Source organism: Ptychodera flava, chromosome 7, assembly GCF_041260155.1.
Source record: "Ptychodera flava strain L36383 chromosome 7, AS_Pfla_20210202, whole genome shotgun sequence".
In the NCBI taxonomy this organism is placed as follows: domain Eukaryota; kingdom Metazoa; phylum Hemichordata; class Enteropneusta; family Ptychoderidae; genus Ptychodera; species Ptychodera flava.
In genome coordinates, this window is record NC_091934.1 from 43,140,874 (window position 1) to 43,157,760 (window position 16,887).

At 37.1% G+C, this 16,887-nt stretch overlaps 1 protein-coding gene across 1 annotated transcript in view; it reads right to left on the minus strand.

Moving 5' to 3' along the window:
- Positions 1-16,083, minus strand: part of LOC139136519 (condensin complex subunit 1-like) — a 29,353-nt gene extending 13,270 nt beyond the window's left edge. The window contains exons 1-15 of the mRNA XM_070704243.1: positions 15,968-16,083; positions 15,597-15,655; positions 12,542-12,756; positions 12,080-12,225; positions 11,067-11,188; positions 10,107-10,230; positions 8,482-8,629; positions 7,801-7,923; positions 7,381-7,398; positions 6,728-6,818; positions 5,905-6,031; positions 4,966-5,190; positions 3,514-3,599; positions 2,753-2,922; positions 1,918-2,171 (exon numbers count right to left, since the gene is read on the minus strand). Of these exons, the coding sequence (XP_070560344.1) occupies positions 1,918-2,171; positions 2,753-2,922; positions 3,514-3,599; positions 4,966-5,190; positions 5,905-6,031; positions 6,728-6,818; positions 7,381-7,398; positions 7,801-7,923; positions 8,482-8,629; positions 10,107-10,230; positions 11,067-11,188; positions 12,080-12,225; positions 12,542-12,756; positions 15,597-15,655; positions 15,968-16,083 (2,024 nt within the window). The remainder of the gene's footprint in view (positions 1-1,917; positions 2,172-2,752; positions 2,923-3,513; positions 3,600-4,965; positions 5,191-5,904; positions 6,032-6,727; positions 6,819-7,380; positions 7,399-7,800; positions 7,924-8,481; positions 8,630-10,106; positions 10,231-11,066; positions 11,189-12,079; positions 12,226-12,541; positions 12,757-15,596; positions 15,656-15,967) is intronic.
- Positions 16,084-16,887: the final 804 nt, after the last annotated feature.

The following is a 16,887-nucleotide window of genomic DNA, read 5'->3' on the forward strand; positions in this document are numbered from 1 at the left end:
ATGTGGAAAACAGCTAATGTTTGTCCTATCCCCAAAACTAATCCACCGCGTAATTTGTCTAAAGACCTGCGACCAATCGCTCTTACATCTGTTTTATGTAAATTATTGGAATCTTTTGTTGGTAACTGGCTTCTGGAAGCGATAAAGGGAAAGCTTGATCCAAATCAGTATGGCGCAGTCAAAGGTACTTCAACCACACATTGCTTAATCGACATGTTTCACCATTGGTACTCAGCTGCTGAACAAGGAAATACTATCCATATTGCTTTGCTGGACTACTCCAAAGCTTTTGATTTGATTGACCATAACATCCTAATTGGAAAAATTGAAAATAGATGTTTCACCAGTTCTAGTTCAATGGATTGCTGCTTTCCTCAGTCATAGACAACAACGTGTTATTCTTGGTAAAGAAGTCTCTGACTGGGCTATTCTGAATTCTGAATGGATCAGTGCCCCAAGGTTCATGGCTGGGTCCCTTGCTATTCCTTATTATGATTAATGACTTGAAACCACAAACTCTGTCACACAAGTTCATGGATGACACTACTTTATCAGAGATTACGCCAACTGGATCAAATACATGTATGCAACGGGCAATGAACTACACATATAACTGGTCTAATGCAAACAACATGAAGTTAAATCCAGACAAAACTAAAGACATGATAGTAACCTTCAAGAAAGACAAATATGATATTCCTCCTATCAGTATAAATGATACTGTCGTTGAAAGAATATCTGTTCACAAACTCCTTGGTGTAATGATTAACAACACTCTTTCCTGGTCAGACCATGTCAACTATATCTATAGTAAAGCATCGAAACGATTGTACTTTCTTACTCTACTTAAGAGATCGGGTTGAATACCAAACAGTTATTGATGTATTATACGTCAATTATCCGCCCTGTGGTTGAATACGCTTGTCCTCTGTGGCATAATGCACTCACAAATGAACAATCTCAGCTCCTTGAATCCGTTCAAAAAGAGCATTTAAGATTATCTTTCCAAACCAGCAATATCAAGACTGTATTCAAAATAACATGTCTTTACACCAGAGAAGGGATACATTGTGTCAAACTTTTTTTAGGAAAACGTGTAACGGTAATGATAAGTTGAATTATTTGCTCAACCCAATCTCCACAAGGAGGACCCGTCATTCAAAACAATACAGTATTCCCAGATGCCGGACTAAGCGTTTTAAAAATAGTTTTATACCATATGCTCTATACAACTACCAATGAGGTCTTGATTTGTATGATAGTACTTGCAATTCTGTATTTTAGCTGCCTGTCTTCTTACGAACGTGTTTTTAATGTTTTGTATATAGTTTAAGCATTTTTGTATTTTAACTGCTTGTTTGTGTATGACGCGATTTTAATATGTACCTATTCAATCACCAACTTTTTGTAGGTTGGTTGCAAAAATTTCAATAAATATTATTATAAATTAAAAAAAAAAAAATAAAAAAAAAAAGACAGGAGTCTGAGAAGTTTGGCTGTCGAAGATGGTAAACATAGAAGATTTTAACAATAGTTTTGTGGTCTACAGCCTAAGGAATAAAGTGAGATCACATTAACAAAGGGCCAGTAGCTGTAACTTCTAATGATTTTTCCACCATTTTTGTTTTTTAATATCAACCACTGTATCATGTTCTACTCCTCAAGACATATTGCCAAACACAGTCATCAGCCTGAACATGTGCAAACTGCTTTGATATTATATTATTGACATGTGAATTCTGGTCTGGACCGGAATTCAAATATAAACATTAACGGTGCATTTTATGCATACAGAAGTTGTGTTGACAAGCTAAATAGTAGGTATTTCAGCATGCTTTGGGAGAGGAACAAGAATTTACAATTGATATATGAAACAAATACAAGTTACAGCTTCTGGCGCTATAAGACAAAACAAACCTCTGAGAATTTCCTGATGGGTTGAGATACAATCTCTTGTAGGCTGCTACTACAGCGTCTTTCACTCCCTGTTCCTTGGACCAGATCAGTGTCAACATGTGCCGTACTCCTTCCAAGGCGTTGCTCAGACCACACTCAAAGGCAGTCACAAAAAACTCCACCGTTTCCATGACATCACTGGCGACCTTTGAACTGAGAAGCTTGCATAGTAATGGTACAGCAGTCCTTATTTGCTTAGCAAAGGTCACACAGTCCTAAAATGATCAAATGAAAGTGATCACAATTAATTTAATGTAGTACAAGTACACACCTCGAAACTGTAAGAATTAAAACTTTGCTAAAACATTCATTTCTGTAACTTTAAAACGAAATGGTTCAAAATCATGAATGAAAATCAGGGGTCTGTGTGCAAATTTTGATACTGAAGAAACATGTCACCTTACATTTACCAACACTTGAAATTCAAACAGCAGCCATCACTGTGTCAACTCTAGAGGGGTAAAAATGAATTTTCTATTTTCACAAAAATAAGATGACGAAACTTTGCTGAACCCGAGAGCTTCAAATTGAGCCCAAACAAGAGGTGGACTAAAAAATTGTGTAAAAACTCGAGTCCTGATCTTTGTCAATGAGGCACAGTGTACTATAAGATGGCAGGGTTGTTTAACAAGCAGGTTTCTTTCACTCCGCCCATCATCACATGTCAAACTCAACTACTTTTGTTTATTGATGCCACCACAGGGGGCGCTCTAGTAAAGCCATAACATGTGATATACAACATATTACATTCCATCACCTGCCATGGGGTGTAAGTACAATATGTCCGAATACTTACCTTCAGGTACATGACAAGGACCTGTTGTTTAGACACATCGTTGACAACAGACCCTACGTCACTGCTTTCTTCAGAATTCTGACTGCCCTGTACTTTCTCTGCTATAGCCTGTGGATCAGATATCAACTCAGTTGGCGCAGGGAAGGCAGATTCGTCATCTTCTTGAGAACCTACATCAAACCAGTCATTTGTATAAGTGAGTTACCAGAAATAAATTTAAAGGGCAAGTAGCTGAACTTTTTGATGAATTTTTACACTGTTTTTATTTTGTATGACAAATTCAACTCCCTACAAAGCTTATTGAGGCATCAACTATTTAGCTTGTGAACAATGTGTATATGTGTGTAAAATGTGGTGTTATTGTTTACATTTGAATTCTAGTCTGGACCAGAATTCACTTGTCAACAATAAAAATACTGTTTACACAACACTGCTGAGTTGAAAAGCTGAATACTGTGTATCTCAATATGCTTTGGGGAGTAGAACAAGAACTTTCAAGTGTCATAAGAAAAAAAAGATTGTGAAAAACTCACCAAAAGTTACAGCTACAGACCCTTTACAAGGAATGTGGTAAACTAACAATTTGCTTGGTTTTACATTTATTTCTTCTTGCCGCTTTTTCTTTTTGATACAGAAAGTTATGAACTGTTCAAACATGAATAATATGATTGATTGAACACTCATCAGTCAATAGAAATATTCCTTTTAAAATACGCAAAAGTCATAAAATAATGTTTGTTTATACATTTTACTTGACTTACCAAAATAAATTGCTTTTAGAGTATTGAGAAGATGCTGCTCATCTGTATTCAACTGATTTTCTGATTTGGTGCCATTTTCTTGAGGACTGATTTACAGAGAGAGACAGAAAAAAATATAAATATCTGGATATAAAGTCAGAACTTTGTGTGAAAGTCGATTATTTGAATTTTTTCAACTTGCTGACAGAGAAAGTGGGCAGACAGACATTAACCTTTGCTTACAGAGACATAATATACATGTACACACACCGTGTCTACATAATGTATATGCTGATGAGCTACTTATGACCCTTTCATCCCATGCTTTAGCTTTCACTCACTGTTATCAATGGAGATTGTGGACTTGTTTACACGGAATAAGGCTGAGTATTGTCTGTTCTTCTGAACCTACAATAATGTACAATTTGTTACATTTGGCACACATGATATTAAAATTCCATAATTGATTTTTAATGACTTAAAAAAAGCTTTTTACCATAGCTTTTGTGACAAGACAGATGACAAAGAAAAACCCCAAGTGACAATCAATGTCGAGCATATACAGAGACAAGGTGGTAGTTGTATGATCAAATCACCTACAGCGTATTCATTCTGCCCTACTTTAAGCCTGCTGCACACAAGAGAAATTAGCTGAGCAAACTTTCATTCAAGGCTGTTTGCTCGGATAGTTTACTCCCATGTGCGGTCGATTTTTCATGAGTTTTTGTCTACGCGAGGCGTTGAGCAAAATATCCAAAATGTTTGATATTTCTGCCTCGCAAGGCAAATTCCTCACCGTGTGCGCTGGAGAAAGTCATTTTCCTCACATCTTTTTGACTAAAGCATGTGTGTGGAGATCATAAGACAATGCAAACCGACTGCCCGTAGCCTGGCCCGTACCATTGAAAACACAATCAGTTGCGGTTCGATTCACGGTGAATGCCATCAAAATACATGACAAAAAGATAGATTGACCTATCTTTCTAATGTGTACAGCAGCCTTCGCCGTGTATTGAACCACAAGCGACTGTGTTTTCAATGCTACGGGCCAGGCTGCGATCGTTCATATTTTGCACTGTCAAGTGATCGCCACACGCACGCTTTAGTCAAAAAGACATGAGGAAAATGACTTTCTCCGGGGCACACGGTGAGGAATTTGCCTCGCAAGGCAAAAATATCAAACATGTTGGATTTTTTCCTCAATGCCTTGCTAAGACATAAACTCAGAAAAATGATCGTACACAAACAAGGGTAAACTAACTGAGCGAACAGCCTCGAATGAAATTTTGCTCAGCAGGCTTTACATAGTTCCTTTGAAAGAACAAAATTCCATCACGTATCATTCTGCACTATGATGTGCCATGAAGTCTAAAATGAATGCAGATGTATTGCAGACATGCTATGACTGGGACCAGTCATTACAAAATATTTCAAAAGTCTAAGAAGTAAGATGATATATTTTGATTACTCAACCTGTCACTATCTTCCTTCTTTTCACTCTTCTTGTTATCATCATTGTCACCATCATTGTCATTAGCAACTTCTGCTCCATCACCATCCTCATCAAATGACATCTTTGGCGGTGGTGGTCGTCGGAACAGCTCGTTGCCAGGAAACTCATCCATGGCTGCCTGTAGCAACAAGACAGCTTTCCGGTATTGAGACTCCTCAAGGAACTTCAGTATTCCGTCCAGGAGGCTGTAAGTAGGGAAAGTAGGAGACAAGAGGAGAACGAGTTGAACTTGTTTGAAATGATGGAGAAAGGTGTTTATTTTTTTAAGTGGTAGCCAGCGGAACCTCAAGGACACGCCGCTTTTTGATACAAGTTACTGATATATGACTGACGCATGGAAAATTTCAATAAAGTCCTGAAATTCACCAAATTTCCAGTAGTGTCATCAGACAGATTTACACTGGTTTAAAACAGCATGGATATTCCTTGGATGTTTTTGCTTCACATTCATAACTGGAATGTTGCTGCTAAACTCTCTGTGTTGGGCATGGTTTATTTCTAAACATGTAATGCAGAAATGATTGAGTCAACAAAAGATTAAAAATATAAATCTAATTAGTAATCTGACGAGATACACTTTATGAAAACAAATGTTCACATTCAGAGGATCTTTTCAAAATGGGCACCATGCATTTGATAGAGTGTCCTCTTCAGTATCGAAAACATTACGATATACTTGCCACGCTCACATGCATGAATAGTGGCAAAGTCACCTAAAATATATATAAATTATATATTTTTGCTTCTCAGAAAAGTCAATTTGCAACATTTGTGTTTTGGGAACAAGTTTTACTCAATGATGGCTACATTGAATTTACTCAGTCTTACTCTTAGCATATGACATGCTATCTGGAACAAAATGTCAGTGACAACATGAAATATATTTTTCTTGGAAATACCTGTCAATATCTGCATCACCACTTATATCTTGTTTCTCAGTATCCTCAGACTGGGACAGCTCTCTGACGGTAGAGATCAAATCTGCCTCCATTTTGTTCCAAGCTAATGCAGCCTTCACTCCAACGCCTGACAAAGACAAAAAAAATCACAATACATGACCACGAAGAAGATGTAATCTTTGTTTCTTTAAGTTCCAACTTGTTTCACCATTATATACATTATTTACGCACAATTTTGCATTTATGGCTAGAAAGAGGATGTAAACTTTTTTTACATTTTTTTAGATGAATTCTAATTTGGAGCCACATTCATTCTGATGGAATAGTGAAAGGTGAAAGAAAAACAATGAGGAAAAAAATTCAAAACAGTCAATCTTTTACATATTGATTTGACTGAAAGGAAACCAAGTTTGTGCTCAACTTAAAAATTGACCTTTCTAAGCTAACAATTATTTAGTGGATAATAAGCTCAGAACCCCCGTAAATTATATATTTTCAGAAAGCCTAGATATAGGAGAACATTTGATAGCTATAGTGTTACCATTGTTTACATAACCAAAATGTTCCCTATATCTAGGCTTTTAGAATTAGAAAATGTATAATTTACGGGGGGTTTTGAGCCTATTAACCACCAGAGAATTGTTAAATTAAAAAGGTCAATTTCTTGTCTTGGAACCTTAAGTGGAAACTTCAAATACATGGGTTTACTTGCAAGATGGATAGCTAAAGGGTTTTAATTTTCTAAAATTGCAATTTGTCGATATTGTACAGTGTAACAGATCATGATATCTGTAATGTAACTCAGAATACCATCATCACTCACCAATAATGTGATCAACAGGTTGGTCTGGTATCATTTCTTGAAGTTTCTTCTTCTCATCTTCAAGTTTAGATTCCAGATCTTCAACTGGAAGCTGTGAACAGAGAATAAATGCACTGGCTTTTATGTCAATTCCAGCACCAATGAAACTGCAGTGCTGAAAAAGTAAATGAGAAAATTTAAAAGAACAGCCAGCAATGAGGTTCATCAATGTTGACAATAATATCAATACTTGTACACAGGGACACAAATTCACCAATTATTAAATCCATCTTTTTAAACAGAGCATTTCTGACACTGGTTTAGAGTTACACACAGCTGTTCATACATACAAATCTTCAATTTCGTATCGCAAATCACATGACACAATAATTCCAAAATTTCCTGTCTTTTTAAAGCCCCCTAACTGAAAGGACTGTGCTCAAAACAAGCATTACATCACAACAAATCATTCAAGATCATGCAGAATCACAGACAAAATTTATGGTATTTATGCAAATAAATTGCTAAATTATTTTCAATCAAGCTCAATGACCTGCTAAATTGCTGGTCAGTTTGCCATGTGGCTACCAGTCATATTTTCTTGACTGAAGAGGCGCTATCTCATATGGAGATGCAGAATGCTCATTAAAACACCGTCCGATTATGGACATTACCGTGGCAGCAAAGGATTCCTGACAAGAATGCACTGATTAGCTGGATGGCATTTTTCCGGACGATGCTTGATTTGTCCTCCAGACGTCCAATCACCAGGCTCATGACATCCTTATATCGGTTTAACGGTATCACTTTCTCTTCACAGATTCGGAACCATATTTGAAGAACTTTACTCCTCACAAATGCATTGATATCATGAATGTGATCCTGAGTCAAAAAGTAATAAAAATATATCAAGAAGAAGATAAAACATTTTTGGGGTTCAACTTGAGTTCAACTTACAAACCATATCCTCATTCTTCTGCTGACAGCTTAGTTAGACTGTACATATACATGGCAGTGACAATGCTATGAAATATAACAAAACATTTCTGTATGCAGCGGTTTTATAAATCAAAATGAAAGCTCATATAGTTTACCTCTAGAATATCAAGGAATTGGTCTCTGTCACTTTTATCCTTCTTCTCCAAGTCTTCTTTGCTCAAGACTCTCATCACAATCTCTCCCATTACGCTGAGAACACCGTTACGCATGGTATAGGACTGTTGAACAATGATGAGAGATAGGGATCACCAAAGCATGCATGAATGTATGAAGAGATGAACCTTATAAGCAGTTCGGTGTCTTGCCAAGGTTTGGGAAGATAGTGTGGGAACCCCTGTACCATATGTGATGTCCTCTGATAAGATTGCATTGATAGTAACAGGGGCAACCCTGGTTGTATGTCTGGGGAATTTGAATATAATAAACGACTTCCTATCAGACGCCATTATTTGTATTAGTTCAAACTTTCAATGTACAGATGGCCACTGAACTCTTCTGCCTATGTATCTGAAGTCTTTGTGCCAATTTGAAATTTCTTGGTTTTTCTTTCAGTCAGCTATATCAGTCAGCTATCAGCACTGAGCGGTATATACAGGGTATATACTGCTGTATGTACCAGGCTCATTTTACGTGCAATTTTATAGAGTAAAAGATAATTTTCTTTGGCCAGTGGAGGGTCAATTTGGCTTGAATGATACAGGAGATATCTAGGGTGGGTGTTCAACAATATTCAACTCTGTCAAGAAGTACTGGTTTTTGAAAAACACTCCACTCACCTCTTCGTCAAGATGGCAAATAAGAACACTGATATTTGGCAGCATCTCTGCAGGGATTCTCTCGGACATCTCAACCAAGAATGCTGCGTAGGCTTTGGTGCCACTATTGTCCCTGGCCAAATCCTTGGGGTCAATGCGACCAATCTCTCTGTATGGAAAGGCAAGTGTTGAACCAGATCAGAAAATGAAACATCAAATTTGGGTCAAAGAAATACTGCAATGGACAGTAGTTATGATGAAGTTCTTTCTTTGTTTCCTTTGATGAGATTGACAGTATTTTAAGTTTTCAATCACATCATCACAATGGTTTTGCCTTAACCCAAATAGTGATTGTGGGCCAGTACACAGGGCATTGGAGTAAACAGGTTACAGGCAGATCTGAAGAGCACTGGGCCTTACTTTCCTCATGGTAGAAAACTATGCTTGTCTAAGGGTGCCTTCAACAGTGAATAAACAGACACATACCAGTACCCCCTAGGATAATGCTAAATGGTATGTTTAACTCCAGGATAAAAAGGACACGATGCATTCTGCAGACTCAGTACGCCCAGAAGATCATGTGATGGCAGTACAAACAAACCATGTGTACCAGCAAATACAGAAATACATGTATTTCTATGCGTGTTTGCACACATGGGTTTCTGTTTGTGTAACGGTCCATTCAAATACCAGATTTAAACTATTATAGGTTTGCATAAGTATTAAGGTTCCAAGACAAGAAATGTGACCTTTCTAATCTAACAATTCTCTAACGGTTAATAAACTCAGAACTCCCGTAAAGTATACATTTTCTGAAAGCCTACATATATGGGAACATTTTGGTAACCACAGTGTCACCATTGTTTACATAACTATCACGTGACAAGATAATTTGCATAACCTTTCAAAAGTCGGTTTTCCCTATGTTTTGTCTCAATACTTCAAAATATCTGACTCAAACTTGCTGGAATGCAAGCTGTTACAATGCTCTTTCAAAGCGTGTCTCAGATTTTTTATATCTTGCTTAGTTTTTTTGGAGCACAATTTTAAAGAAATCAACTATGGTAAAATTCACTGCTCTGGAAGTTTTTCTGGCATAAAAACTGTTTAAGAAGGTTTAAAAAAATTCTGAGACATTCTTTTGAAGACCTGTAGGATAGCTTGCACTCACATGAATTTCAGCCACATATCTCAAAGCACTGAAACAAGACATAGGGAAACCGATTTTTGAAAGGTTATGCAAATTACCTGTCACGTGATAGTTATGTAAACAATGGTGACACTATGGTTACCGAAATGTTCCCCTATATCTAGGCTTTCTGAAAATATACAATTTACGGGGGTTCTGAGCTTATTAAACACTAGAGCATTGTTAGTTTAAAATGGTCAATTTCTTGTCTTGGAACCTTAAGTATTCATCAATCTTGCATTGTAAGGCTTTTACAAGAAAGTCAAAATATATTTCAGTGCCCTCTAGAGGCAAACTAAATAGCTGTCACAGATTGCTGTTCTATTTTTCTATGACGCAGTCTTGACAAAGGTTCTAACACACATGTATGGAAAAAGGTACGATGTTTATGTCAGCACATACATGTATCATGGGTTCCTTGAATGCTTAGCATATCCTACAATGATGATATTCTCACCTCATGATTTCACTGACAACACTCTTGACACCAAACTCATTGACAAACATGTCAACAGCCTGGGCTAGAGGGCAGCACAAGTGTTCAAAATGCTGTAGTAACTGAATGATCTTCAAACTAGCACCTGTAAATACAGTCAAGTTTTATGAGTTATGGTAGAATGTGCCTCGGGGCAGATATTCCAATGCCTAAATTTTTACAATTCTTTTCTGATACACTGCTTGTGGGGGCTTGGTTTGAAGCTCTCAAAGTAAATAAAGTTTTCACTTTTGTAGTTTGTGAAAATGGATTTTTTCACACTCAAGTTAACACAAAAATGGCGACAATTTTGATTTTCAAATATCAGTAAATGTTGGATTGTTTGTTTCTCTGGTACCAAAGTTTGTACAATGGTCCCTGGTTTTCCATCTTGATTTGGAGAGAATATGGTTGCAAGTTTCTCTGAGGAAAGTTTGTGAAAAAGTTGAAGTCTTTCAGTTTGAGCCTCATACTAGTTTAAGAAGAAAGACTTTAGTGACTGCCTATAGTAACAGGAGTTCAAAATTCAAAGATAAACAATTTGCCATGCTCATTCACAAAGGAAAGCGTGTTTCAAAACAGGCGATTGATGAGAAGACCACCTAAGTTCATAACAGTGGGTCACTGTGTTAACCCTCTGAGTGCTGTAATTTTTTCCTCAAAAATTTTAGTGCAACGTTTTACCAATTTTATGCAACGTTTTACCAATTTTTATGAATTTTTCTGTAAATTTTTTGATAATTTTGAACTAAATTGACATAACATTCCATTGGCTACACTTTTTAAAAAATCTTGGCAAAAACCAAAAACTTGACTGGGGTATATTATTGTATAGTTGACAAAAATTGACTTTGGCACTCAAAGGGTTAATGATGATGGGACACTCATAATGCAAAGAATGGGTGAATGTTTTGTGTTACATGTACATGTGTATGTACTCACTGAGAGAATGATTGTATCGTTTCACCAGTGTTCCAAGTATCCGGAATATAGCCTCTTTTGTTGTTTTGTCTCTGGAGACGTCTGGGTTTTCAAGAAGTTTGTAACAGCAATTGGCAACCAAACTATAAAAAGACAAAAAATGAATATTTTCAACAAGGGAAGCTTTCAACATGCTCTGAGAAATACTCTAACATGAAGTAACAAAGTCTCTGATGTATGTAGTTAAAGTATCTTGTCTGACACAATTTGCAAGTGGCTTTTGTTTTTCAGTACAGTAGGCTGCCAAGGCACGCTTTATATACCCATCATTGTGCCAGCCTGCTTATCATCATTTGAAGGTAAATGGATGTGCGAAATCTGAAATGAAATCTGTATCACACAGTTAAAAGTAATTTTGCTGAGTTAGGGGAATATCTAAATAATTTTGGAACCCAAATAACATTTCTGTTGTCCCCTGATCTGAGTACATTGGTACACAAAAGGGAACCTTGGTATGATGAATACGGTACCCCAGTAACATTAACCCACTTGCCAACTTTAACATAACTACTTGTATGTGTCATCATGCAGTTGAAAAACAAACAGATAATATCTACCACTAAGCCAATCATGCAGCTCTTTCCTTCTACATGAAAGACATCCCTATGGCACCATCAGTTGGTTTTAAAAGAAGGCTGAGGAACACTAGCTGTGATTGGTTTGTGAGGTTGTCTAGTGGTATGAATGCATCTTGTACCAGTATGACAATGCATGTACGTTGTTTCAGCTCAGAGTCATTTAGAAACTGGATCTGACTGAAACAACATCAAACTTGATTCAAATGACACTTTGAGCCCCTATCTTAAGACAAACCTGAACGCTATACCGAATAACGACAAAACCCTGCTTTTTTCAGGAGTTGAGAATTTCTGCTTCTTGAAAACTATTGAAATTTTGTGTTATGTCTTTAAAATGTACAAACAATTCCTACAGTCTTTAAAATGTACAAACAATTCCTACATGGCACCACTTACTTGACATATTCTTCTTCAACGACAGGCGGTTCCCACACGCGAGATAGGTGAAGTTGGACAACTTGAAAAACAGACTGGATGAAATTTTCACGTTCTTTCTCCCAGTCAAGACCACTGACAGGTTTCTTTGAAGATTTCTTGCGACCCTGATAATGATAAACAGAGATGAAAATAAATAATGTGCAAATTACCCACAAGTACCAGTGAACTGTTACAGTATTGAGGATAAGACACTAAGTATAATGAAACAAGCCATTTTTAGGACGTGCAGTTTCATTATCATAGCTTATTTTCTATGCTGATATGGCATTTTAGTAAATAAATTTCTCAACATCCTTTACCCACTGCCACTTTTCTTTCGTGCAATGTACAATGTGGAAATGTCCCTTTTATAAAGCAAGTTTGCCTCTAAAGAAAAATGGTTTGAAACAAAGTGGTAAAAATGAGAGGACAATGTAATACCTTTCCCGTCAGTGTTGTGGTGGATGGCTTGGTATATTCCGCTTCCAAGGTTTCAGCAAACTGACAGAGTAGATATGAAATCATCTTGACTGCATTCCGGAATTTGTGTTTGGATGGAGAGTCCATACCGCCATCCTGGACTGCTGATGACAGTGCAGTCGTGTGTTTACTTTGCACTGTGAGGAAGAATACAACATACAGAGGCTGTAGTGGCTCTGTAAGGCCAAACAAAAAAATTGTGCTGTTCTGATATTAAACTCAACCTACCCTATTTTTTACCTGCAGACCCTGAACTGTTTAGAGCTACATAAACACGGATCATGTCTTCATTACTTGGCATTTTATTTTTGTTTGAATGAGGGTCTTTTATGTTTTTATTCCTTTTATATGCAGTGTGCGAAATTAAGAGAAAATAGCTTCAGGTCATAAGGGCCTGCACCAAGCCAAAGCTTCAGGTCCTTACAGAAAACTGCCGGTCCTCAATAAATGCAGTTGTTAACGATCATTAAAGTAAACACTCTCTCGACTAATACTATACTTTTGAATGTTGTAATATTTAATTTTTCATGTCCTTTTTTTAATACAAAAGGACTATTGTTCACATAGATTGCAGAATAGTGTAAGTCAATGCATCATTCAGCTACATGATCTGGAATCTGAAAAAGATCACAGCCCTCATCTTCCTCACTGTCATGCGCACACATTTATCAATGTTTTCGACCACGGGGCGGGGGGGGGGCTGCTATGGGACTAATACCAGGGCATGTGATATTGTGATTTGAATATGGTTGGCGAGCTGAAAATCACTTCTGAAATTAGCCAACGTGAGTGGTAGAGAAGTGAGTGAATACCTTAGTACCCTGAAAACGGTCATGAGTAAGGGGAGTGTGTGAATAATTGTTTATGCAAACATTGATCACTACGTCCTTTTAATTATAATGTAAAACAGAAGGAAGAAAATACTTGGTATGTATTTTGATATGACGTATGGCTTACTTTCAAAATTTTTCAAAAATAAATGTGCTTAAATGTGGCCTCTGTTGCATTCATGAAGAAACAGGTGAAGTTATACTTTTAATTAAAAGGCCAAGTATCGTAACTTTTTTCTCGATAATAGAAATTGCATGCCAGACAACATGAATGGCACACGTCGCCACTCGCAGAAATGAATGCATATTTTCTGATTGAAAAGTTTTGACTGAGCGATTGCTGGGTCCCATCGCCTTTTAAAATGATTCTGAAAAGTTTGACAGACACTCTATACTGCTGAAAACGATCGCGACACGATCAGTTAATGATACCGTAAAATCCTAAAAGACGTAATTTTTTGTGATATTTAGGCGTAGAGCCCAGGATGACGGTGAGTTTTGCATGCCTGTCGTAAAACGGTATACATTAAAACAATTTGAAGCCCTACTCTCGGCCTCTGAGAGTATACATGACGGATCGTGCAACTCGACAAAACTGTTATGATAAAGCCGCTATGTTTTATAAAATGTACACTTGTTATCATGTCGATATATATCGTGCTAACAGTCGTTTTGTGAACTTGGTTGAAGACCAACGAGCAAGCAAGATGTTCTAGTGGTCCAGAAACAACCGTAGCGAAACGTGAACTTGACTGTCGACTGCAGGTAGCACTATTGGGCTGTCGTGTAACATCTTATCCTTGTATTGGGCGTAGTTCAAAACCATGGAGGTAAAAATACCTCCATGTTCAAAACCAAATGTGTTTAGGCAATAGCACTGTACTCGTAGTAGGTTTTTTGTATTAAACTCTTCTATGAACCGTTTATGTTTTGAACACGTCTACCAGGACACGAAGTGCGATCAATATCCCCTGTTGCCCCGCACTCCCACGGTGGAAAACATTGATAGGTGCATGACTTTTAAGTCCCCAACATCTGAAAACATCATACAGATACTCAGTTGAAGTAAAGTTATTTTATTTGTTTATTATTTATATATTTATTTGGTTATTATTTATTTCAAGAATGCAAGAATGTTGTTTTCACTAAAGCATATATTTAAGTTATAAGGATTATATATATGTGTACAACTTTGTACCTAAGTAATCTTTCTTTTTTGGGGAGGGGGGGCCACAAAATTTTGTTGCCGGTGATGGGGGGGGGGGGGGGCCACTAAAATTTTTGCTGGTGTTAGGGGGGCCTGTAAAAAATATATGCACCACATATTTTCTCTTCCGCCCCCCCCCCCCCTGCCGTTAATTGTGCTCGTTCCCTTACAGGTCTTGACGGAGAATTTCCATCATCTATTCCAAATTCCAGTCGGTCATAAGGACCGACATGTTGCTAAAAACTTTCGGCCGACGAGAAATCTGTCGGTCTCGGACCGTCGGACCGACGTTAATTTCGCACACTGTTTATATGAATGATACATTTTTCTGGAAATGTTGGGGCCAGTGTTTGACCACCCTGAACCCCAGAAAAATGCATATTTAAAAATAAAAATATTTTGAAAAAAAAATTCTTGCCAACCTACCTACCCTATTTTTGAAAACCATGTTATTGGAACAGCACAATTTATTCTTTTTGGCCTAAGGATGTACATAACTGTACAGTACTAATACATACTGAATGATTACAGGATAGGACTGGAACATCACAGGAGAAAATGAACATTTCAGTAAAATATTAAAAATGAGAAAATTTTCTCAATCAAAATGACAAAACACTGTATGATTCCACAGTTAGGTAAAGCAGGGACTACCACTACATTCTGTATTATTTTTGACTATGTACATCAGTCTGACAATCTGCTGACACCAAGGGAACATAGACTAACAAATTGAAGAGTGTACCAAAGTATTTCAAGCCTGACAAGATTGGAACAATGTGCACAGCCTAGCAACATTGGCCTGATAATCTACATACCAATGTGGCATGCATAGCGTGTAGAACTTAGAAGTATCCAGACCCCTATAAATCTGGAACCATGGGAGAAACTCAAACATAGCATACATCACATCATATGATAGAATGTGGAAAGGGGAACAGTTGAGATAACATACAATGTAGGTACAAGAAATACATACTTTTCAAGAGAAGATCCCATGTCTCTTCTTTCATGTCATTATCTAGGTTGTTAAAATGACTGGAAAAAATGAAGAATATGACATAAACAGCCGATTGTGAAAACATGGTGATAGGCTTACTGAGGAATATAGTAAAAGGGCATAATGCACAGGCTGCTACAGTGTTTTTGATCATATCAGTACTAACATAGATAAAACAAATGTGATGTACCAGTATCAAGAAAAATGTGTGAAATACTTAAATGGTGCACAAATGCACATAGAATTAGAAATCTACCTATTTCAATGCTGTTTTATAAACTGATGATTCGCAAATATTGGACTGTTTATTTTCTCACAAATCTTGTGAACATGTAGTTTGTGACTCTCACCTTAGTATACTGTAGAAGACATCAAATTTCTCCAAGATGATAAATGGTCCTTGCAAACGGAAGGCAGATTTACAGTCTGAAAGAACGAAGAAAGTTCTTGACTCTGGCTTTCCCATCAACCCTTCACCTGCCAATTCCTGATTAACCCTTTACCCACAAAGGTCACATTTCACCATCAGGTCAAGTTGATGGTGAAATACAGGGATGTAGAAAATAGCCAACAGCAGACAAAAACAACCGGTTGTCAGCTAAAATTTGCCGGCTGTGAAAATTTAGTTTCAGTAAAAAATCTGGATATTTTGCACAAACTTTATGGGCACATACACTACATGTAACTGCCTGTACTTTTATTTTTGCCACTTGTAACCAAAATTTCTACATTCCTTAGATATGAACTTGGCAGGTAAAGGGTTACTTTATAAAGACTGTCCAGGATAAAAAACAAAAAAAGACAACATTAAGTTTTGTTGACTTGCAGGAATACAACATAAACAGAGTGAATATGTTATACAGTAAGTCCCTATGATTTTCAAGTCCCCTGTATTTGCACATACAAAGCCACACCATAGTTTTGGCCAAATCCATTGTTTTCAACACATGGAATTAGTAGTGTGGATGTTGTTGTTAATATTTTTGTAGTTATGTTGTTACTCAAAAATTAAAGTGAACAAGACAAATTTGTTGGTGACGCTGCAAGTTGTATATATAGCATTGGGCTTCTAATTTGCACACACAGCGTAGATCGACCTGTCATCAGTACATCTAGAGTTTGAAAGCTCAAGAAGTTGTTAGAATGGATGTACATTCATATTGCGAGGGACCACTTACTTGCTTTCCAAACATCTCTGCTTTGGAGGAACCTCTTGTGATTGATGCAAGTTTGACCATTCACCAGATGGTATTAACTGATTCCACCCAGG